Consider the following 26,002-nt stretch of genomic DNA (forward strand, 5'->3'; position numbering starts at 1 on the left):
ATAGAAAATATAAATCTCTTCACCAGAATATTTACTAAATAAGAATTTATTAGTGTAATTGTATGCAAGCTACCAACTCAAGTTTTCCACTTCTATGAATACTGAGTATGTCTGTACACACATTTCTATATATAAGTACGTTCCTTAAGATTTTGATCTGTGATATTCATCACGACTCTACAAAATCCTTGGGGTGAAAATGAAGTGCATTGTGTCATATGAAGAACGTGACAGGACCAGGCCTTACCTCATTCTTCACATTCCTCACTGAAAAATGACCTGGTATTTTCTGTGTTTTTAAAGTATACAAATTGATCTCTCCTCAGTGATATTGTGTAGTATAATTGATTTTGAAAAAACTACCTCCTATACCCTCAAGTTAATTTCCTAAAAGTTGTATTTGATTGTACACATAAAAATAATTACCCTTAGACTGCAAAAGGTCTTAAATGTCTGTGCAGCAGAATATCACTGGTGTCTATATTCAACAGATGAGGACCAGTGTCATTATACCATCGGAATCACTGATTTGTGCACTGCAGGTAAATTTCAAATTCACATTCTGATCTTTCAAGAGAAGATGTGATCATGGTATACTGAGAATATCTTGAATATGAAGGTTGGAATCACAGGGATTATGTAGTGTAAACCTTCTGTTCCATGCAAGTATACACCAGAATTCATGTCTTTTCCACATTAAAATTTCATCACAGGCAACCCCCTTCATTCCTCTGTCCATATATCTAGTCTCATCACAGAGTTGACTTAATTAACATAAGTGCTTGCAAGTGTATAAACTTCTGGGTTCTGTGACTTTACTCTTTACCTGGAAAAGCATTTCCATACACTTGAATAAGAAGATCATCTTTGTGTTGTTCTCTCAATATTTTCTGTCATTTTGTAATATATCTGAAGATTTTCTATGTTAATTTTTGGTGTTTCTCCCATCTAGAATATGAGAAGATACTGTGTCTAGGGATATATGAAGTATTTACTGACATTTCCATTAAACTTTTCTTTTTATGACTGAGTGAAATTTGGAAGTCAAATTGACACTAAGTGCACATTCAATTAAATATGCACCAGGCATTTTCAATAATGCATATAACCAAATTCATTTGATGTTTCTATCTATGCCACCTTTTAATTTGGTGATATTAGATGTATTATCTGTTTACACATGCATATTGAGGGCCACAAACATAATCCATCCTTCTGATAAGAATGGTTTCAGGCAGAATATAAAGTGGGTGAGCAGTTAATAGTGGAAACATGAAAGGTGAGAGTCTCTTGTGAAGAATCAGTCACAGAATTTCATTATGGATATGCAGCTCCATTTATGTATGTAGAACCATGGCAAAAGAGAAGTGAAATGTATCTGAATGTTCCTGGCAACAAGGATCGCAATTTTCAGAAATTTGAAATAACTCACACTTTAGCTTATGAATGAAAAACAGTACCTGGCATAAGTCTATAAAATAGTAGAATTAAGAAGAGTGGAATGAGTCTTTCAGAGGCCCTGTGTGGTAGGATTCTTTCCTGTTCCCTGTTTTCTCCCTCTTCCAATGTCTGTCCCATTTGCATTTGTGAATGAGAATTGAGCATCTTACCCAGGGTCATCCTTACTTAGCTTCTTTAGGTATACAGATTTTAGTATGTTTACCCTATATATTATGTCTAATATCCACTTACAAGTGAGTATATACTATGTGTATCTTTCTACTTCTGGGATAACTTAGGATGATCTTTCCTAGTTCCTACTATTTGCCTACAAATTTCATGATATCCTTGTTTTTATTGCTGAGTAGTAGTCCATTGTGTAAATGTACCACAATTTCTGTATCCATTCCTCAATTGAGGAACATCTTGGTTCTTTGGAGATTCTGTCTATTATGAATAAAGTTGCTATGGACATGGTTGAGCAAATTTCCTTGTATATTTGAGGATATTTTGGATATATGCCTAGGAGTTGTAAAGCTGGATCTTGCGAAGGAGATGCTGAGACTCATAGCCAAACTTTGGGCAAAGTGCATGGAACCTTATGAAAGAAGGGGGAGACCTGGAGCGGGACAGGAGCTCCACAAGGAGAGCAACAGAACCAAAAAAATCTGGGCCCAGGTATCTTTTCTGAGACTGATTCTCCAAGGAAGGACCGTATGTGCAGATAGTCTAGAATCGCTGCACAGATGTAGCCCATGGCAGCTCAGTGTCCCAGTGGGTTCCCTAGTATGTAGAACAGGAGCTGTCCCTGAGATGAACTCAGTGGCTGGCTCTTTGTTCAACTCCCTCTGAGGGGTTGTGGGCAGCCTTATGAAGCCACAGAAGAAGACAATGCAGCCAATCCTGATGAGACCTGATAGGCTAGAGTCAGATGGAAGGGCAGGAGTTCCTTTTCACTGGAACTCTGGAAAGTGTAGGGGAAGAGAAGAAGGAGGGAGGGCATGATTGGGAGGAGAGAAGGGAGAAATTACAAGTATACAAAGTGAATAAGTTATAAAGTAAATTAAAAAAGATTGTAGAAAAGAATAGCGCGATGGGTAAGGGTTGTACTTTGGATAAAAAAAATGTTCATCAACAAAATAATGTTGATGTGATAAGACCTTTTGAATATGTCCAATATAACTGTTGTCTAACTCATTCAACATAATACTTTTCACTTTATGAAATCTTAGTGTGCCACATTCATCTTAAACCATTTTATATTTGAGTGTTACATGCTACAATTAAATACAGGTGGGCTCATTATTAATTAGCACCAAAGGAATTGATCTTATGTTTCACCCAAAATACGTAAAACATTTGATCATGTGAAGGTATAGGGGAATATGTGTTTGGTTTTGTTTTTTGTTTTTTGTTTTTTTTTTTTTGTTTTTGTTTTTTTGCATATATTCATTGTACTCAAAGAAAAATTGAGTGAAACCACATTGTGTGTTTAGCTTGAAAGATCTTGCTGGGACAGATAAGCTGTGGAAAAAGAGTAAAAGTGTGGTCTGAACTGGCCTTCTGGGTCTTGTTCCATCCACCAAGGTGTATGTATGTCCGGTGGTTTGGACCACACTCTTTGGAATTTGTTTCATCTGAAAAGATGTATGTGTATGTATGTATGTATGTAAGGTTAAGGTTGGGATGGAGCTTGCTCTTTTGTGTTTGTTCCATCCATCATGATGTATGCATATGTAGGTAAGGTGGTTTGGTGCTTGCTCTTTGGAGTTTGTTCCATCCACCTATATGTATGTATGTAAGGTGGTTTGGAACTTACTCTTGCAAACAAACAAAAAATCATTTGAGTGCTTTATCACATCCCAGAAGAGAGCCTCAGATGCCAGTGTAGATAGTTGTAAGCTGCCTTTGTGGGTGCTGGGAAATGAACTCAGGACCTCTGGAAGAGCAGCTGGTGCTCTTAACCACTGAGCCATCTCTGCAGCCCCCAAGTGCTTATCTCTTATACTGCTCAGAATGCCCTGCCTCGGGAATACCACTGCCCACTAGGGCCTAGGTCTTCCTTTATCAATTAACAGTCGCCGTTTCTGAATTTCAGTAACCTGATAATTACTAACTGACCATCTTCACACCTAATGGACTAGCTTTGATAGCTCAGCATGGCCAAATTCCATGTTGTATGATTGGCTTTCCTTTGTGATCCCGTGGCTGGGAGCTGCAGCCCTGGCCAGTGTCGCAGGAAGGAGGGTCATCTGCCACTTTCTTTGTGGCTAGATTGTAATTGTTGGTTCCACCATATGTGTGCACTTTGATCTCTAGTATATACATTATAATGTCTCTCTGTCTCCCTCTCTTCCTCCCTCTCTATCTCTCTATTTTTAATTTTTTTAAAGACATGGTTTCTCTGTGTAGCTCTGGCTGTCCTGGAACGCCTCTATAGACCAGGCTGGCATCAAACTCAGACATCCACCTGCCTCTGTTTTCCAAGTGCTGGGGTCAAAGGTGTGTGCCCCCTCTACCAAGCTCCATGTGGTTCTCAAAGTTTCCTTCAGAAAGTTATTCTCAAAGACCCTCCATGGTTCTTCAGACTGTTCACTGAAGGGATGTATAGTTGCTGTACAGATCTGTTGGGGATGAAACCAGTGGTGGCCAGTGCCTTCACCATGTGGCTTCACCTTCTTCTAAACCCATTTTAATTGTTACCTTGAGACATAGGAATCTCATCTGAGAGGAAATCTTCCATGGGGCAATTAACTAGATTTTATTGGCCTTGGGGCATATCTATGGAAAATTGTCTTGGTTACTGACTGATTCAGGAGTACCCAGCCAATTTCGGGTGGCACTGTGGCAACTCCAGTAATCTTGGGCAGTATAAGAAGGCTAGGTAAGTGTGAGCCTGTGAGCAAGCAAGCCACCAAGCACGGTTGTTATTACATGGGTCCTTTCATGATTTCTCTCATAGATGGATTGTGACCTGGAAGTGTTAAGTCAAATCATTTTCTCTGCCAGTTGCTTCTGGATTTAAAGTTTTATCAGCACAGCCACAAAGTGAAACCAGAACAGCACCCTCCTTGGGAAGAGATAATGAGGAGTATCAGTCTCATAAAAAGATCCCTAGGCCCAGATTTCTTGGTTCTGTTGCTCTCCTTGTAGAGCTCCAGACCCTTCCAAGTCTTTATATCTCCCCCTTCTTCATAAGTTTCCCTCCACTCTGCCCTAACTTTGCTATGAGTCTTAGCATCCACTTTGATACCCTTCAGGGTAGAGTCTTTCAGAGGCTCTGTCTTGTTCATTATTTTCACCTTCTTCTAATGTCCATCTTCTTTGCCTTTCTGAATGAAGATTGAGCATCTTACCCAGGGGCCTCCTTTTTACTTAGCTTCCTTAGGTGTACAGATTTTAGTACGATTATCCTATATTATATGTCTAATATCCACTTATAATTGAGCCTATACCATGCATGTCTTTCTTCGTCTAGGATAACTCACTAAGAATGATTTTTTTTCTAGTTCCCACACAGTGTCTGTAAATTTCATGATTTTCTTATTTTTAATTGCTGGGTAGTATTACATTGTGTAAATGTACCACGATTTCTGTATCCATTCCTCAGTTGAGGGTCATCTGGGTTATTTATGATTTTGTCTGACATGAACTCAGTGACTGGCTCTTTGATCACCTCCCTGTGAGGGGGAAACAGCCTGAACAGGCCACAAAGGAAGACTATGAAAGACAGTCCTGATGAGATCTAATAGTTTAAGGTCAGATGGGAGGGGGGATAGGTCTTTCACTATCAGTGGACTGGGGAAGGGTCATGGGAGGAAGGGAGGGAATTGGGAGGACATGAGGGGAGGGCTACAGCTGGGATACAAAATGAGTAAATTGTAATAAATAAAAGTTATATTTAAAAAGAAATGACAGTAGTTGGATTTATCCATTATGAAAACCTGTATGCAATGAAATATAATTGTACACACCAAAAGAACTGATGAAGAAGGGCAGACTGTCTTCCAGCTGATATTGGAGGTTCCTGAAAGCTAATTAGCCTGCCATTTTCCTCCCAAGAGTGGCCTGGAGTTCACGGAGGGAACTTTAAACTGAAGAATGAGAGAGGGCAGGAGGTGAGGAAATGGTCAGTCAGTACAGTCCCAATGAGCCCCAAAATATCCCCACTGATATCCAATTAGATCAGCACTTCCTCCTAAAATTCTCCCAGCAGGCAGAGTGCATGGAGAAATGAAAGGGTCATGTTAGGAGATCTAGACATGGTTCAGTTGATTGAGAATGTCTGAGTCCCACCCTCACCACTGCTTGAACTAGGGTGTGGTGCTGCACACCTGGAATCTCAGCACCCAGGAGGTAGAGCCAAGAGGATCAGAAGATCAAGATCATTTTAGTTTATATATAATTTTTAAAGACAATACAAATGGGAGACCCTGTCACATATTTACACAAAATCAACTTCTAGCCTCTCCTCTCTCTTTCTCTCCCTTTGTTTACAGATGAATGTAGGTGCTCTCAGAGCCAGAAGAGGGTGTCAGATCACTTGGATCTGGAGTTAGAAACAGTTGTGAGTAGCCCCACATGATTGCTGGAACTAAATTTAGTTCCCCTGGCAGAGGAGCAAGTCCTTTTAACTGCTGAGCCATCCCTCCAGTCCCTATTTTTAGCCTCTAATTTGTGACACTCATTTTCCTGTGGAATTTGTGAAAACATACTCCAGTCAAAACAGGCAACATGTAAGGGAACACTCATCAGAGTTCCGCAATAGAAGACATTTATGCCTCCGGCAGAATCTTACATCTTAACTTTGGTGATCAGGCATTCTATTGGGTATGTATCATGTGTGTGTGACATCGTAGTTACTTTTCTACTTCTGTGATTGAAGAGTTTAAATTAGCCTGGGTGACTCCATTTTGAAATGAGAAGCCATCTTGATCAGGAGCTGAACTCGGGTACCACAAAATATCACAGAATGTGCACTTGGCAGAAAACAAAGTTAACTCTCCTAGCAACAGCCTCCAGGAAATATCACAGAATAAATACTTGGTAGAAAACAGAGACCTTCTCCCCGGCAACAATCAATGAGAATTGGTTGGGCAAATTCTCCCCAATGTTCCAGATGTAGTTTAAAAGAATTCCAATTGTGATTATGTGCCTCAGCTAGAGGGTTACCTCACTATGACTTTTACCCAATCCTGTAATGCGAAGGCATGAATCTCCCTGCTTGCTCTCATGAACACCCCCTGATTTCAGTTTTTTCCTTTAAAAACCCTGTTCACCCAGTGCTCGGGGTCCCCCTTCTCTACTGCTGCATCAGTTAGACTTCGGTCCCGAGTCTGATCGTTCTCATAAAGCTCTCTTCCTTTTACATCATGTAGTCTCCTGGTGGTTTCTAAGGATCTTGTGATGCTGGCATAACACACACAGTCCTTCTTAGATAAAAGGTTTTATTGTTATGATTAAGAAATTTTATTTTTAGAAAACTGCCTCGCCTTCCTGTGTGTGACGTTGTGAGATCTGCTGGAAGTGGATTCAGAACAGTGGTAGGTGTTGGGAATTGAGCCTAGTACCATCTGGAGCAGCAGGCACCTCCAGCAGTTTGTTATGTAATTTAAAAAAAAAAAGCATTAATCACTGTCAAACAAAATCCCTACAACTGATCTGATACTGGGATTTTGGGGTGAAGAAAACTCAAGAGACCCTCCTGTCACTGCCTGCAGGAATGCTAGGATGACAGACGTGTGCTGCCATACCCAGCCTTTATATATTTGGAAGAGATTTATTTCCTGTGTCTGACTCCTTATGACGTAATCAAATGTGCAGAGACCCAAGGATCCCTTCTCCAGCTCCCAGGCACTGGACATTTTATACTGTAGCAGCAGCTTCCAAGACATGGGGCGGGGCGATGACGTCACAAAGCAACTGTCCAATCGTGACCCAACGACAGAATGGCATGGCAGGGAGATTTGCAGGCACTTGGAATGGCCATGCAGGCTCTGAAAACTAGTAGCAGCAGCGTGAAGAGTCCCCCGTGCCTACTTCCTCCGTAAGGGAAGGTGAGGGACGCCGGCACGATTTGGTGGGAACAGCATGTCGGCCATTCTGGGATTTGTAGGCGTCCCCCGGCCCTGGTACATGCTGCTTAACGGGAGAGAAACATAGATGGGACTGCAAACAATCCCAGAAGGCATTGCGCCGCCCAGACGCCATTTTGGTAGTACTCAGATACAATCCCAGAAGTCCTTGCCTTGACGCCATGTTTGTAGTTTTCAGGCAGGTGGGTCTCTTCCGCAAAGCATCGTGTTACTGTTGTTACTTCCCTGACCAGCGAGCGCTCGCTCAGAAGTGGGGAAAAAGGATGAAGGTCCGTCTGTGACTAGGTTTGTGTTTACATCCCTGTGGCGGGGGACAGGGAGATGGCGGGGCGGCCTCGGAGCGTCTGCACCCGGAAGTCTCAGCAGGGCAGATCCAGAAGCGAAGCCCAAAGGGAGGGACTTCCGCTAGAGGCGCGCCGCTACCCAGACCTGTTGTCCCCTGTCAGCAGTCTTATCCCAAGCAGTAATAAACTCATAGTCCTGCTCACACGAGGGGGCGGGGAGGGGAAGAATCTTGGGGCTCGCCGCCTCCCGCACCTGTCCATCGCCCGCCGTCCGTCCTGGAGTCCCCGAGCGGCTCCTGCGTGGGGCAAGGGGGATGGCGGGAAGAGAAGAAGCCCAGTCCTTCTCTCCCACCAGGCCTGTGTGCTTCCTGGGGGAGATGGGTGCATGCCGCCCTGGGTGAGGTTGTGCACGACCTTGTATATGTTGTTTTGGCGCCCTCTGCTGGCCTGCGTGTGCATGAGCAGGGAGGACCCTATAAACGATGTTTTGGGGGTTGAGTAGGTAAGGTTCACTGGGCTTAGTTGTTAGGGTGCTGGGGACTCAGTACAGAAGGATCTGGGGCAAAGAGAAAAAGGAAGCGGTGGAGAAGAAAGAAGAGGAAGGAAGGAAAGAGAGAACAAAGGAAGAAAGAAATCTGGTTTTTACAGAAAAAAGTCAGCTAATTGAAACTTGGGTACTATTTGGCGTTGGTTTGCTGAATTTAAGCCAACATACACAGGTAAATGTGCAGGTATTCTGTAGTGATAAAAGTAATTGACATTTTTCCACATGGTAAATAAATTATTTTCAGCCAGAACGGAGGTGTAGAACGTGGCAAACCAACACATTTTATTTAGAGTCCGTATCAAATAGGAATGACTTGGTGAACTTTTTCAGAGGAAGCTTCTCATATTCAAACACAAGAGCTATCCCTGGCTGAATGAACTTTCTCTAGTCACCTACACCCTCCTAGTACCCAGGAGATTCTTACTTCCATAAATTCTGGATTGACAGGTTTGATTGCTCACCTCCTGCTTTGTTATGTGAAAATCATGACCCATACCCAATTTCTATAGAGATTAAACCAGAAGAAAATGATGTGGTGACTGTTTCTGAGCTATTCCATATGGAATGCAGTGTATTCAGTGGCCCATGCCCTCCATTAAACGCTTTTGAGCAAAATTGAAATGGAATCTAAAGACAGAAATCCTGACTGGCTTCTACCATGCCAGGTAAGCCTCACTCATAAGCAAGGGAAGCATCAAGATCTTATATTATTGGTAAGTAATTCACTGTCATCAAGCCAGTAAAACGTTTTCATTTTATCATTGAAAGTACAAATTAAAATGGAAAAAAGATTTTGTCAAAATGTATGTGTATATATCTGTATCTTACATGATTTGGGGACTGAAAACACTCATTTGAAGACATTAAATTTGAATGTCTTTCAACGAATATTTTCCTAGTGTGAGATGAGATTCTGTAAGATATATGTGTAAATACTATAAAAATATAGCAAGTTCAAGAACAAAAATTTTTATGATTTCATGGAATATGTCCAATGACATAAGACTAGGGCATCATATCCAAAGCAACCATTTCATCTAAAATACAATCTATATTCATGACAAGAGACCATAAGAAGATCTTTTTGTGGACAATAAATAACTTGTACTAGAGTAGGCAGTAACTGAAACATAATTGCTTTCACAGATCATTTAATATTAATACAGTATGATGAAGGTGAAACCAAAACTGTGCTCCCATTATTAGATTTTAAAATACAGACAGTGCTCATGAGCTGGGGCCGTATCTCAACATGTTAGTGATAAGTGTAATGTGTGGGTTCTAAACCAACAAGATATAAACTAGGACTCATTTACACTTATGACCCTTGGAGATCACCTTCAAATAGGGTATCATGAAGAAGATTGTTGAGCAAGTCAATTAAACTTTTCATTCAGTCAACGTTAGGCAAATAAAAGATGAAATGTGAATGTTTGTATACTATATAATTTAGTATTATAGGAATCAGTAATGTTTGACATTGATATTGACATAGTCTGTAGTCATGGCTTCCAGTCATAAAATAGGTAAGTATGTCTCTTGTACAGATAACTAAGTACCTATATAGAAGTTCTTTATAACACAAGTTATTAATTAGTTAACACAATATCAGGTTGTGTTATTTTTAAAAGTTGATTTTTTTTTGTAATCAAGATAATACTGGTGTCTTTACAAAAATATAGAAGTTTTTCTTCTTTTTCCCTTTTGTGGAATACTTTGAGGAGTATTGCAGTGAGTTATTTGAGACTCTTGTAGAATTCATGGTGAATCACTATACCTAGGCTTGCTTTCTTTTTTCTTTTAATTAAGAGATTTTTAAATTATCATTTCTATCTTGGTTGTTATGTGTCTGTTTTAATAATTTACTTCTTCTTGATTTAATGTTGTTAGATTTTATACATCTAGAAGTCTACCCATTTATTATTATTTTTTTTTACATTTAAATGCTTAGTTGAATGAAGACTTTTAAAATATGAACCTATCATTCTCTGCTTTCCTTAGTACATATTGTAGTATCTTTTAGACCAGGATTGATACAGTTGACATGGTCTTAAAAGAGAACAGACAGGCATTTCCAAAAGCAGGATTTTTCTCTCAGACAAAACACTGATATGCTATTCTTTTGCGGGGGGAAGTGGAGATTCTGTGCTGTAGTACCAGGGGCTGGAGGTCTTAAGTAGCTTGATGGGGAGGACATACTGTGGGGGTTCAATGTATAAATTTCTGGCCTTAGTCCTGCCTTCTGTAGGTGTGTGGGTTTATTTCTGAGTATTCGATTCAATTCCATTGACACTCCAAGTCTGTTTCTCTGCCAGTACTTTGTATGCTGTTATTATTACTATTGCTCTATAGTATAGCTTTAGATCATGGATGGAAATAACTTCAGAAGTTCTTTATTATACTGGGTTTGTTTTTTTAATATGATGTTGAGAATTGTTCTTTCAAGGTCTGTAAGGAATAGTGTTGGTATTTTGATGGGAATTGTGTTAATCTCTTGATTTCTTTTGGTAGGATGACCATTTTTGCTGTTATTCTTACTGATCCATAAGCATGGAAAATCTTTTAATTTTCTGATATCTTCTTCAATTTCTTTCTTCAGAGGCTTGAAGGGTTTTTGTTTGTTTGTTTGTTTGTTTTTCATACAGATCTTTCCTTTGCTTGGTAAGAGTTGAACTGATGTACTTTATGTTATTTGTGACTATTGGAAGGTTGTTGTTTCCCCAATTTCTTTCTCAGCTCACTTGTCTTTTGTATACAGGAAGACATCAGATTTTTTTTTGAGTTAATTTTATATCCAGCGATTTTGCTGAAGGTGTTTGTCAGCTGTAGGAGTTCTCTGGTATAATTTTTAGGGCCACTCATGTATACTATCATATCATCTGTGAATATTGATACTTTGACTTCTTCCTTTCTAATTTGTATCCCTTTGATCTCCTTTAGTTGTCTTACTGCTCTATGGACAGGGAGGATGATATGTTTAATGTGTTCTTGGATTTGGTTTGCAAGTATTTTATTGAGTATTTTTGCATCGATGTTCATAAGAAAGATAGGTCTGAAGTTCTCTTTTTTGATTGGGTCTTTGTGGGGTTTTGGTATCAAGGTGACTGTGGCTTCCTCGAATGAGTTTGGTTGCTTCTGTATCTATTTTGTGGAATAGTTTGAAAAGAATTGGAGTTAGGTCTTCTTTGAAGGTCTGGTAGAATTCTGTGCTGAAACCATCTGGCCCTGGGCTTTTTTTTTTTTTTTTTTTTTTTTGGCATGAGACTTGTGATGACTGATTCTAGTTCCTTGGGAGATATAGGACTATTCAATTTATTTACCCAATCTAGATTTAATTTTGGTAGATGGAATCTCTCAAGAAAATTGTCCATTTCATTTAGATTTTCAAATTGTGTGGCATATAGACTTTTCTAGTGGGACCTAATGATTGTTTGGATTTCCTCAGTGTCTGTTGTTATGTCCCACTTTTCGTTTCTGATTTTGCTGATTTGGATAATTTCTTTCTCCCCTTTACTTATATTGGCTAAGGATTTGTCTAGCTTGTTGATTTTCTCCAAGAACCAGCTCTTAGTCTTCTAGATTCTTTGAATTGTTTTCTTTGTTTCTAATTCATTCATCTCAGCTCTGAGTTTCATTATTTCTAGTTGTCTACTCCTCTTGGGTGTGCCTCTTCCTTTTTTTCCTAGGGCTTTTAGGTGTGTCATTAAATTGCTTGTATGAGATGAACTACTCTCTGGAGGCACTTAGTGCTATGAACTTTCCTTTTAGCAGTGCTTTCATTGTGTCCCACAAGTTTGGGTAAGTTGTGCCGTCATTTCCATTGAATTTTAGGAAGTCTCTAATTTCTTTTTCCATTTCTTCCCTGACAAAGCTGTCATTGAGTAGAGAGTTGCTTAGTTTCCATGTGTATGTAGGCTTTTTGTTATTTCTGTTGTTGTTGAAGTCTAGTTTTAATCCATGTTGGTCTGATAGGATACAAGGGATTATTTCGATCTTCTTGTATATTTTGAGGCTTGCTTTGTGCCTGATTATATGGTCAATTTTTGAGAAGGTTCCATGAAGTGCTGAAAATAAGGTATACTCTTTTGTGTTTGGGCGAAAAGTTCTGTAGACATCTGTTAGGTCCATTTTATTTAGGACCTCTGTAATTGTTATTTCCTTATTTTGCTTCTGTCTAGATGATCTGTCCCTTGGTAAGAGTGTAGTGTTGAAGTCTCCTACTATTAAGTTGTTGGGATCGATGTGTGATTTAAGCTTTAATCATGTATCATTTATCATCAAATTCAGCTTCTGAATTTGGGGCCTAGATGTTCAGGTTTATGATGTCCTTCTGGTATATTTTTCCTTTGATGAGAATGAATTGCCCTTCCTCATCTTTTTTTCATTAATTTTGGTTGAAAGTCTATTTTTATCAAGAGTATTGGCCTGTGGGTTGTGTGTGTGTGTGTGTGTGTGTGTGTGTGCATGTGTGTGTGATTTTAATTAGTTTGCTTATGACAGGAATGCTGGATTTCTAGAAAGAGTTTTGAAGTGCTTCTTCTGTTTCTTTTCCTTTTTTTCTTTTCTTGATAGTTTAGGAAGGATTATTATAGCTCCTTTTTGAATGTCTGGTAGAATTCTGGTGTGACTTCATCTTAAGCAGACATACTCAAGTGGAGTAAATGATTAGAAATAATCAAATTCAGAGGTGAAATCTCATTCTATTAAGCCACAGTCACCTTGACACCTAAAGTCCCAAAAGACCCAACAAAAAAAGACAACTTCAGACCTACCTCTCTTATGAACATTGATGCAACATTACTCAATAAAATACTTGCCAACTGAATCCAAGAAAACATCAAAGATATCTACCATGACCAAGTGGGCTTCATCCCTGCATGCAGGGGAGGTTCAGTATATGGAAATCTATCAATATAATCCACCACATAAACAAACTGAAGGAGAAAAAGCACATGATCTTCTTAGATCCTGAAAACGCATTTGATAAAATCCAACACCCTTTCTTGTTTAAAGTCTTGGACAAATGAGAGGTATAAGGCACATACCTAAACATAGTAAAGACAATATACAGCAAGTCTTTAGCCAACATCAAACTAAATGGAGAGAAACTTAAATCAATCCCAGTAAACCTCAGGGAAAAGGCATGGCTGCTCACTCTCTCAGTATCTCTTCAACATAGTACTTGAAGTCCTCACTAGAGCAGTAAGATAACTAAAGCAGATCAAGAGGATACAAATCAGAAAGGAAGAAGTCAAAGTATCGTATTTGAAGATGATATAATATACATAAGTAACTGCAGAAATTGAACTAGAAAAAGCCTTCAGCTGCTAAACACCTTCAACAAAGTGGCTGGATACAAAATTAACTGAAAAAAATCAGTAGCCCTTATGTGTACAAAAGACAAAAGGGCTGAGAAAGAAATTAGGGAAACTACACCCTTCACATTAGCCAGTAATAAGTACCTTGGTGTGACTCTAACCGAACATGTGAAACACCTGTTTGAAAAAAATGTCAAGGCTCTGAAAAAAGAAATTGAAGAAGGTATCAGAAGAAGGAACGATCTCCCATGCTCATGGACTAGTAGGATTAACATAGTGAAAATGGCCATCCTGCCAAAAGCAATCAATGGATTTCATGCAGTTCCCATCAAAATACCAACACAATTCTTTATAGATCTTGAAAGAACAATTCTTTACTTCACATGGAACAACAAAAATCCCCAGAACTAAAACTATCTTGTACAACAACAGATCGTGTGGAGGCATCTCCATTCCTGATCTCAAGCAATACTATAAAGCAACTGCATAATACTGACATATAAACAGAATGGTGGATCAATGGAACTGAATAGAAGATGTAGAAATAAACCCATACACCTATGGATACTTGTTTTTTGACAAAGAAGCCAAAACCATACAATGGAAAAAGCCTGCATCTTCAACAAATGGTGCTGGTCTAACTGGATGTCTGCTTGTAGGAAAAAATGCAAAAAGATCCATATTCATCACCTTACACAAAACTAAAGTCCAAAGTGGATCAAAGATCTCAACATAAAACCAGACATAGTAAACCTTTTAAAAGAAATATTGGTGAGGAGCCTTGAACTCATTGGCATAGGAGAATACTTCCTGAACTGAACACCAATAGCTCAGGCTCTGAGATCAAAAATTAATAAATGGGGTCTCATGAAACTGAAAAGTTTCTGTAAACAAAGGACTCTGTCATCAAAATGAAACGACAGCCTACAGATTGAGAAAGTATAGCCCTATAGCTGACAGAGGGCTAATCCAGAATATATAAAGTACTCAAGAAGTTAAACAGCAATAAAACAAGTAGTCCAATTAAAAATGTGGTATAGAGCTAAATAGAGAATTCTCAGTGGAGGAATATTGAATTGCAGAGAAACAGTTAAAGCAATGTTCAGCATCCTTAATCATTAGGGAAATGCTGATCAAAACAACCCTGAGATTTCATCTTACAGCCATCAAAATGGCTAAAGCTCAAGTGACAACACATGCTGGAGGAGATGTCCAGAAAGGGCAACCCTCCTCCATTTCTGGTAGGAATATAAACTTGTACAGCCACTTTGGAAATCAATCTGGCACTTTCTCAGAGAAATAGGAATATTGTTTCCTCAGGATCCAGCTATAGCACTCCTAGCTAGGCATATATCCAAAACATGCTCAAGTATACAACAGGGGCATTTGCTCAACTCTGTTCATAGCAGCTTTATTTGTAATAGCCAGATCTGGAAACAATCCAGATGTCCCTCAAATGAAGAATGGATACAGAAATTGTGGTACATTTACACAATGGTATACTGCTTAGATATTAAAAACAGGAAAATCATAAAAATTGCAGGCAAATGGTGGGAACTAGAAATGCTCATCTTGACTGAGGTATCCCAGAAGTTGAAACAAACACATGGTATATACTCATAAGTGGATTTTTAGACATATGTAGGGCAAACATTCTAAAATATGTTCACCTCTAGAAGGTAAACAAGGAGGACCCTGGTTACATGATCAGTCCTCACTCAGAATGACAAATGGGACAGATATTGGAAGTGGGAGATACCAGGCAATAGGACAGGAACTGACCACTGAGGGCCTCTGAAGACTCTACCCCACAGGGTATCAAAGTAGATGCTGACATTCATAGCCAAACTTTGGGCAGAGTGCAGGTAATCTTATGAAAGAAGGGGAGATGAGAGGACCTGGAGGGGACAACATCTCCACAAGGAGAACAATAGATCCAAGAAATCTAGGCATAGGGGTGCCAGAGCCCACCAGCAGAGTTGAATGGTTCTTGAGTCGGGAGTGAGGATTGAAATTAATGAAAAAACAAACAAACAAACAAACAAAAAAACCCAAATACACAGCATACAGGAAACTTTTTTAAAGAGGCTCCGGACTGCAGCAGCCGCAGTCACAAGTAGCAAACAGATGTAGCAGCAGCAGCAAGCCACACGCCTTAGCCACAACAGCCTGACTTTTTTTGTAGAGAGCTTTTAAGCCACAGTAAAAACAGCTCAGAACAATGGGTTAAATTTCCACAAGGAGCTGGAGCAAGAGGTATGATCTTCACAAGCTATCTCACCTGCTGTCACAAACAAAAGGTGATGGACTTGCAAATTCTTCCCTGACTTCAGTGAAGTCCTGGTAAAAGCAGTCTTTCCACTGAGATATAAATATCAAAGCAGCTGACAGAGCCACGGCTCCCAACTTAAAGGTCTTTTCTGAGACTGCTACTCCAATCAAGAACCATGCATGGAGATAACATAGAATCTTTAATAGCTCTACACAGTTGTAGCCCATGGCAGCTCCAAGTGGGTTCTGTAGAAAGGGGAACAGTGACTGCCTCTGACATGAACTCAGTGACTGGCTCTTTGATCACCTTCCCCTGATGGGGCTCCAGCCTTACCAGGCCACAAAGGAAGACAATGCAGCTAGTCCTGATGAGACCTGATAGGCTAGGTTCAGGTGGATGGGGAGGAATACCTTCCATATCAGTCATCTTGTGGTGGGGCATGGTAGGACATGAGGGAGGTAGGATTGGGAGGCAATAATGGAGTGAGATACAGTGGGGATACAAAGTGAATAAACTAATTTATTTAAAAATAAATAAAAATAGACTCAAAAGTCTAATAAAATTTCTCTGAAGAGAATACAGACATACATCAAAACTATTATCCACTATGAATGACTTGCTTATCCCTGATATGGCACAACATAAGTCAATAAATATAAAAACTACATAAATGATGTATAAACAGAAATCACATGAACATCTCAATAGCTTAAACAAAAACCCAAAAACGTCTTTAAAAAAATCCAACGTGCCTTTATCATATAAGTTTCAAAAGTTGTAAGGCCAGAAGCAATACCTCTCAACACAATAAAATCTATAGATGAGAAACCTGCATCCACAATCATCCCTAATAGAGAAAAGGTTTAGGCAAGTATACTCAGGTCAGAAGTTTGTCATCTATGTTCACCACTCTCACTTTTTTCAATATTTTGCTCAAAGTGCTTGTTTAAGCAATAAAGAAAGATAAAGGAATATAAATAGGGAAAGTAGAATTCAAACTATCACTCTTTGCAGATGATGTAATAATATGCATTACAGTTCCCCAAAATTCTATCACAAAAAATTATGAAATGATTAACAATATAGCTATGTGACAGGATACAGAATTAACTTGCAGAAATCTATTTACTTTTGTATATACCAACATCAAACATTCAAAGGAGATCTTGAACACACTCCCATTCAGAAATGTCTGAAAGAAAATAAAGTATCTAGTAATAAACAGATGAAAGAAAAAAGCACACCCACAATGAGAACTTCAAACACCTGAAGAAATCAAGAAAGACACTGGAAAATGAAGAGACATCCCATGTTCCTGGATTGATGATGGTAAAATTTTGAAAATGACTGTTCTACCAAAAGCTATTCACAAATTCAATGCAAATGCAATGAAAAGCATAATATCATTCTTCACGAACAGAAAAAAAAAAATTCTGCCCAGTTTCTTCATCCATTTATGTTGTCTATTCTATTTTCTATTCTGAGTGAGACTGGCACCCTCCTGTGGACCCTTGTTATTTCGCTTCTTTGGGTCTGTGGATTGTGGTATGATTATCCTGTAATGTAGGTTTAATATCCGCTCATAAGTGAGTACATAGTATGTGTTTCTATCTATGTCTGTGTTACCTCACTCAGGATGATTTTTTTTCTAGTTTGATCCTTTTGCCTGCAGTTTCCATGATTTCTTATTTTTAATAACTGATTAGTATCCCATTGTGTAAATGTACCAGAAGTGCTTTTATACATTCTTCTAGATTTGAGGGACATCTAGGTTGTTTCCAGTTTCTAGCTTTTATGAATAAAACAGCTATGAACATAGTAGAACAAATGTCCTTGTCCTATAATGGAACATCTTTTGAATATGTTCCCTCGAGTGGTATAGCTGGGTTTTGAGGCAGAACTATTCCCAGTTTTCTGAGAATGCACCAGATTGATTTCCAGAGAAGTTGTACAAGTCTGCATTCCCATCAGCATGGGAGGAATATTCCCTTTTCTCCACATCCTCACCAGCATGTGTTGTCACTTGAGTTTTTGATCTTAGCCATTTGAGTGGTATAAGATGGAATCTTAGAGTCATTTTGATTTCCATTTGTCTGATGGCTAAGGACTTTGATGATTTTCTTTAGTGCTTCTCATCCATTCAAGATTCCTCTGTTGTGAATTCTCAGTTTAAATCTGAACCCTATTTTTAAAATTGGTTTAGTTGATTTGTTGGTGTTTAATTTCTTAAGTTCTTTGTATATTTTGGATTTTACCGCTCTGTCTGATGTAGGGTTGGTGTTAGTATTTTCCCAATCTGTTGGCTGCCATTTTGTTCTATTGATAATGTCCTTTGACTTACGGAAGCTTTTCCATTTCCTGAGATCCCACTTATTAGTTGTTGATCTCTGAGCCTGTGCTGTTGTTTTTTTATTGTGTCCTATGTTAAGGAGTTCCAGACTTTTCTTCACCTTGTCTTATCTAAATATATCTCTGGTTTTATGTCAAGGTCTTTGATCCACTTGGACTTGAGTTTCTGCATAGTGATACAAAGGGGTCTATTTGCATTTTTCTACAGGCAGACACCTAGTTAGACCACAACCATTTGTTGAAGATGCTGTCATTTTTCCATTGTATGGTTTTATCTTTGTTGAAAGTAAAATTCCAGTAGGAGCGTGGGTTTATTTCTGTGTCCTTATTCCTGACCTTATTTGTAGAGGATCGGTCTGCTCTCAAGGGTGTTTTATTTTTCCATATGAAGTGCTTGCTCTTTCAAGGTCTGTAAAGAACTATGTTGGAATGTTGGTGGGAAATGGATTGAATCTGTAGTTTGCATTTGTTAGGAATGCTGTTTTACTATGTTAAGCCTACATATCCATGATTTTGGGAGATCTTTCCATCTTCTGATATCTTCTTCAGTTTTTTTTCTGTAAAGACATGAAATTCTAGTAATAGAGGTCTTTCACTTCTTGGTTAGAGTTACAACAAAATATTTTATATTGTTTGTGGCTACTGCACAGGGTGTTATTTACCAAATTTCATTCTCAGCCCATTTTTCATTTGTATACAGAAGGGCTAATGAACTTTTTGGTAAACTGTGTTCCCAGCTATTTTGTGAAAAGTATATATCAATTGTAGGAATGCTCTGGTAGAATTTCTTGGGTCACTTATGTATACTAGTATATCATCTGCAAATAGTGATAATTTGACTTCTTCCTTTCCAATGTGTATCTTCTTGATCACCTTCAGTTTTTTTTATTGTTCTAGCTAGGACTTAAGTAGTATATTGAAGAGATGTGGGGAGGATAGGCATCCCATCCTTGTCATGTATCTCATATGAGTGGAATTTAAGTTTCTCTCCAAGTAATTTGATGCTGGCTCTCAGCTTGCTTTTTACTGCCTTTATTATGTTAAGTATGTGCCTGATTCCTTGTATGCTTGATTTCTCCAAGTCTTTTAACATGAAGGGGTGTTGGATTTTGTGAAAGGCTTTATCTCGTCTAATGAGGTGATCATGTGATTTTGTTCTTTCACTTTGTTTATATGGTGGATTACATTGATGGATTTTCATATGTTGAACCATCCTGGTATCCCTGAGATAAAACCTATGCGTTCATTGTGTTTATCTTTGATGTATTTTTGGATTTGGTTTTCGACTGTTTTATTGAGTGTATTTATATCTATGTTCATAAGTGAGAATGGTCTGAAATTCTCTTTCTTTGTTGAGACTTTGGTTTGTGTATCAGGGTGACAGCCATCAGAATGAGTTTGGCAATGTTTCTTCTGTTTGTATTTTTGGAATAGTTTGATAAGTATTGGTATTTACTCTTGTTTGAAAATCGGGTATGATTCTGTGCTAAAGCCATCTGACCCAGGGCGTGTGTGTGTGTGTGTGTGTGTGTGTGTGTGTGTGTTTGGCAGAATTTTTAATGACTGCTTCCATTTTCTAAGGTGTTATTGGCTTTGTTGTTTCATTTTATTAATTTTATTGTTTTTGTTTTTGAAGAAAAAGTTTCTGTTGTCTTGTGTGTCCTGTAAGTAGGTATGTGAATCACATGGGCCTCAGACTTAGAGATCCACCTGAATCTGGATCATGGATTGTATGTGGGCCCACATGCCTGTCTTTGTAGTGTTGTTTTGTTTTCTTTTTATATTATTGGCTAATAGACCTGAAATTTGTTCATATCAAACCCGTTGTTTACTTGATCTTTACTCACATCTTGAATTTTGAAATTTTTCAGAGCACATTTCTCTTTTGGCAACTTCAGGCTCATTAACCAATGCTGTTACATTATGGCCACACCCATAAAATTCCAGGAGCCTCCCTTGACCCAGAAACTCACCCAGATTTCTATTTTTTCTCCTTGTTACCTTCCTCCCTCTACTCTCCCCATACCTGATGCCCATCCCCATTACCCTACCCACTCCCTCTCCCACTCTGTACCTTTCCTCTATTTAATTCAGATACATATCTCATTTTCTCTTCAGAGTGAGTTTACTACATCCTGCCTTTACTCTCCTTGACTCTCTGGGTGTGTGGATTGTTCCCTGGTTATCCTGTAATGTATGGTTAATTTCTACTTATAAGTAAGTAGGTACCATGTGGGTCTTTCTGGGTCTCAGTTATCTCACTCAGAAAGATCTTTCCTAGTTCCACCCATTCTCTTGCTGATTGCATGAAGTCTTTTTTATTAATAGCTAATTGGTATTCCATTGTGCAACTGTATCACATTCTCTTTATTCATTCTTCAGTGGAAGGAAGTCTAGGCTGTTTCCAGTTTGTGTTTATTACAAATGAATATGCTGTGAACATAGTTAAGCAAGTGTTCTTCTGGTGTAGTAGGGCATCTTTTGGGTATATTACCCTAAGTGGTATAGCTATTAAGGTATGTAGGAATTGACATTTGTCTATTCTAAATTTTTTGAGACATATCTAAATGGATTTCCAAAGAGGTTTTTCAAGTTTTCATTCTCACCATCACTGGAGGTGTGTTCTCTTTACTCCACATTCCTCACCACCGTGTGCTGTCACTTGAGTTTCGTGATCTGAGCTATTCTGACAAGTGTAAGATTGAAATGAAGAATCCTTCAATTTACATTTCCTTGATGACTAAAGACACTGAACAGTTCTTTAAGTACCTCTCATCCATTAGCACTTCCTCTGCTTAGAGTTCTCTGTTTAACTCTGTATGGCATTATTTATTTGGGTTATTTGGTTTGTTTGTGTCTAATTTGTTCAATTCTTTAATTTGAATATTATCCTTTAGTCAGATGTAGGGTTCATAAAGGTCCTCTCCAAGTCTGTGTGCTGCCATTTGTACTATTGATAGAGTTGTTTAACTTCCAGATACTTTTCACTTTTATGCATCCCTTTTGTTAATTGTTAATCTTAGTGTCTGAGCTGTTGGTGTACTATTCACAGAGGTGTCTCCTGTACCAATGAGTTCAAGGCTATTCCCCACTCTCTCTTCTATTGTGTTTAGTATATCCAGTTTTATGTTACAGTCTTTGATCCAATTGGACTTGAGGTTTGTGCAGGGTGGTAAATATGGCTGTATTTGCATGTGTCTACATGCAGACATCAAGTTAGAGAAACACCAATTGCTGAAGATGCTTTCTATTTTTCCTTTGTATCTTTTTGACTTTGTCAAATATCAAATTCCTGTAGGAATGTGTGTTTATTTCTCGGTCTTTAATCTGGTTCCATTATCAATCTGCCAGTTTCTATGCCAATACCATGAAGTTTTAATTACCATTGCTCTGTAATATAGCTTGAAATTATGGCTGCTGGTACCACCAGAAATTCTTTTACAGTATAGAAATATTTTATCTATATTGCATTTTCTTTCCTATGAAGTTAATGGTTGCTCTTTCAAAGTCTATGAATAATTGTGTTGGAATTTTGATTGGAATTGCTTTGAACCTATCAATTGCATTTGGTAAGACGGCCATTTTTTACAATGCTAATTGTATGATCCTTGAGTTTGGGAGATCTTTCCGTCTTCTGGTATCTTCTTCAGTTTCTTCCTTCAGGGACTTGAATTTCTAGTCATACAGATCTTTCACTTGCTTGGTTAGAATTATACCAAAACTATTTTATATTGTTTGTGACTATTATTCAGGGTGTTGTTTCCCTAAATTCATCCTAAGTCTATTTACTGTCTGTATACAGAAGGGTTATTGATGTTTTTAGTAAATTTTGTTCTGCGCCACTTTGTGGCAAGTGTTTGTCATTGTAGGAGTTCTTTTTTAGAATTTTTAGACTCGCTTATGTATTCTACTATATCATCTTCGTATAGTGATTCTTTGGCATCTTCCTTTCCAATCTGTCTCCTTGAACATGTTCCGTTGTTTTATTGCTCTAGCCTGGAATTTGGTGGAATTGCTTCAATTTTTTAAAAATTTAATTTGATGTAGTCTATAGGCTTGCACTTCGTTGCCTTTATTATATTTAGGTTTGAACCTTGTGTGCATGATCTCTACATTCTTTTAAGATGAATGGCTGTTAGATTTTTTGTCAAAGGCCTTTTCAGCATCTGATGAGATGACCATGTGTTTTTTTCTATCAGATTATTTATAAGGTGAATTAAATTGATGGATTTACATATATTGAACCATCCCTGCATCACTGAGATGGAGGCTACCTCCTCTTGGTGGGCAATATTAATGATGTGTTTTTGGATTCAGTTTCTGAGTATTATATTGAGTATTTTTAGATCGCTTTCATAAATGAGATTTTCTGAAATTCTTTTTTTCTGTTGTATCTTTATTTTATTTAGTTATAGGGTGATTGTGATCCTATAGAATGATTTTGGCAATGTTCCTTCTTTTTCTGTATTTTGTGGAATAGTTTAAGGAGTATTTGTATTAGCTTTTCTTTGAAAGCCTGTCAGAATTCTGTGCAAAAACCTGCTGGCTCAGAGCTTTTTATTTTATTTTGGAGACTTAATGACTGCTTCTTTTTCCTTAGTGTATGTAGGTCATGTTTATTTTTTTGTTTTGTGGTGTTTGTTTGTTCTTTTTGTTTTTGAAGTTATTTCCTTTTTGTAGTCCTGACTGTCCTGTAAGTAGGTATGTAGATCAGGCAGGGTTCAACTTAGAGATCCACTTTAAAGTGTCTCTAGAGTGCTGGGATTAGTTGTGGGCCCACATGCCTGGCTTTTTTGTTTCTTTGTTATATTATTATGTGATAGGCCTGGAATGTGCATATTGTATATGTCAAACATATGCTCTTCATTAGGATATTAATACTGTTTGAACCTCTGAATCATACGATTGCTTGTTTTAAAATTTTTTGAATGAATATGACTATTTTTCCTGTTTATGTGAATAAATATCTCATGTGTGCCTGGTCCTCACAAGATTCAGAACTCTTGAACTTAGAATAATAGATAGGTGTGAGCCCCTATGTGTTGGGTCAAGGTAAGCCTTTAAGAGGCCCATACGGAATGGCAAGTAAAGCTTCAGGAACTCCTGTTTCTCCTTAAAAGGTTCTGATCCAATGCACACTGTTGCTTTACTAGTGACTCCTAGCACACTAGTGAAGTCTCAAAGGGATCCAAGGCTAGTGCGGTGCTGCTTCCCCTTTCCATATAGGTATATGGAAATCTATACCACAAAACTAAGTTGTGGTGTGGCAACTCTCACATTCCTTACAGTTGCACCAACCTGATTGATTGTTACTAGTATTTGAGGCTAGTATGGGATGGTCTGATTGGGCTTTCAGTCATTTAAAGGCTGTAACGCTGTAACAAAGTTTGATCTGCACCTTTGAATGTTGTCTCTGGAGTTTGATTATCAGGTTTCTGTGTGGACCCTGTCACCCCTAACCCACCTACCCCATGGTACCTGATCCCCATCTATGTAAGTACTGGCAATCAGGCCCAAATATCTGCAAGACCAACAAGATCTCTTCACAGCTGAGCCATCTCTCATGTCCTATGTTGCCTATTTCATTTATTTATTCATTCATTTTTTATTTCTAATAATTTAATTTAAATTTGTGTGCATTGATGTGAGGATGTCAGATTGAATTGGAGTTACAGATAACTATGAGCTGTCATGTGGGTGCTGGGAATTGAACCCCTGTCCTCTGGAAGAACAGACAGTGTTCTTAACCACTGAACCATACCTCCATCCCCCATGTTGCCTATTTATGATCAACATTTACATTCCTAATATTTGCATCTGTCTTTTTGTAATTGTTCAAGTTTTCATTTCATTTTAGCAAGATCGTATTAATGTTACAATTTAAGTGAGGCACTTCAGGTTTCTAGACATGTATACAGTACTGGATAGAATATATAACTCTTTGTAGAAACTTGAGAATGATCTTTCAGTTCTTTCCATGTTTTTAGTTTGATTGATTTTTTTGCAGATTATTCAGGTTCTTATTATGTACCCCTGACTGTCCTGGAACTTATTGCAGAGAGCAGGCTAGCATCCAGCTCTATGAGGTACACCATCCTCTGTCTCCTGAGTGATTTTGAAATTAAAGACATCAGAAAATACACCCAGTTTGCCCATTGTTATTATAGTCAGGAATCTTTTATACTATTTCTCTCATATGGGCTCAGTACTATTGATATGTTTACTCTCTCTGTCTCTTCGTTAATTGGCATTTCTCTTGCAAATCTATATCCTAAATAAAGGATGTAAAAATTAGAAAGGTAACTCTCACTATTCAGTTTCCTCCTAAAAGGAGTTGGTTATTACATTAGAACTTGTGTATGAGAAATAAATAGAAGAAACACCAGAATTCTTTGAAAATATTGTAAATGAAGGATACATTTTCAGTATTCTAAGTATCATGCTTTCTGATGTACATGTGCATGGATATTTTAGAGTGCATTGACCTACAATGATGTGCATGTGAACTTCACTCGAGAAGAGTGGGCTTTGCTGGATCCTTCCCAGAGGAGTCTATACAAAGAGGTAATGCTGGAGACCTACAGGAACCTCACTGCTATAGGTAGGACAGTGAATTTTCTTTACTTTTTAAAATATGGGAGACTCTTTATTCATTTTTTATCCACTTCTGTAATTTTTCTTGAGGATGAAGAAGGATGAGGTGAATGGTTCTTTGAGCATACATCATGACCTAAATTTTGCCTTATTTCCAATTACAAATTATACATTTCTTTTCCTGTATTTTAGGATACAATTTGGAATATCATAATATTGAAGAGAATTGTCAAAGTTTTAGAAAACATGCAAGGTAATTTTCATATGTAAGCGGGTATGAAAGTGATTCTGAAAAAAAATTGATTAGTCATTAGCGCTATGAGGTAGAACTGCAATTTGTTTAGTCTCCTACAACTCAGATATTGCCAAAGGTATTCATAGTAAATAGTTAATGAAAGTATGTCCAAAACATTATACTGATCAATATAGTCCATAGTAAAGCTGGGGTTAATTATTTACTTGTAGTAATGTTGCTAAGTTTTGTGAGAAGGTCAGTTTTTTAGAGTAAAGAATGTTGTTGTGGAAAAACCATAATCCCTATAGCACATGTCTCTGATGAAAAAAAAAATCAAATCTGTGAATGCAACGTGAAACCATGTCATTTATTTTTTTTCTTTTAACAGTTATATCATATATCACAATGAATACAAATCATGTTACTATAGGTATATTGAAAGAAACAATGGACCACCCAGAACAACTAAAATAAATAGTAGTCCCCATTTTGAATAGATGTTTAAAAGGTGATACCTGTTATGCTTTATATGGGCTATTCAGAGATGCAAGCAATACAACTAATGACACAGAGGCTTTGTAATATTTTAAAGTTTAGTCAATTTAACTGGTCAGATTCTGAACCCTCTTTTTCTCTAACACAAATAAACCTTAACACAGTGTCCCACTTTTTGGCCAGCTCTACCTCTTTGTTCCTGTTCATGTCCATTTGATGACCTCACTGTCCTGCTGGTGAATCGCTTGATTTTTTTTCTTTTTCCCAGCAACCCTCTCTCACTCAGAAGTTCTGCCCTCCATTTTTGCCCTACTATCAGTTGTCAGCTTTTATTTCCAATAGATAAGTAAGGAATGACAAATGTTTACAAAAT

General features: G+C 38.0%; 1 protein-coding gene across 1 annotated transcript in view; it reads left to right on the plus strand.

Annotated features, from left to right (window-relative positions):
- The window catches only part of LOC110541937 (uncharacterized), a 42,122-nt gene that overhangs the window by 13,377 nt on the left and 2,743 nt on the right, over positions 1-26,002 (plus strand). Inside the window, exons 6-9 of the mRNA XM_060376453.1 lie at positions 7,821-8,216; positions 8,326-8,538; positions 24,780-24,906; positions 25,092-25,152. Coding sequence (XP_060232436.1) covers positions 7,821-8,216; positions 8,326-8,538; positions 24,780-24,906; positions 25,092-25,152 — 797 coding nt within the window. The remainder of the gene's footprint in view (positions 1-7,820; positions 8,217-8,325; positions 8,539-24,779; positions 24,907-25,091; positions 25,153-26,002) is intronic.

The sequence above is a fragment of the Meriones unguiculatus genome (genome assembly GCF_030254825.1).
Source record: "Meriones unguiculatus strain TT.TT164.6M chromosome 13 unlocalized genomic scaffold, Bangor_MerUng_6.1 Chr13_unordered_Scaffold_41, whole genome shotgun sequence".
NCBI lineage: Eukaryota > Metazoa > Chordata > Mammalia > Rodentia > Muridae > Meriones > Meriones unguiculatus.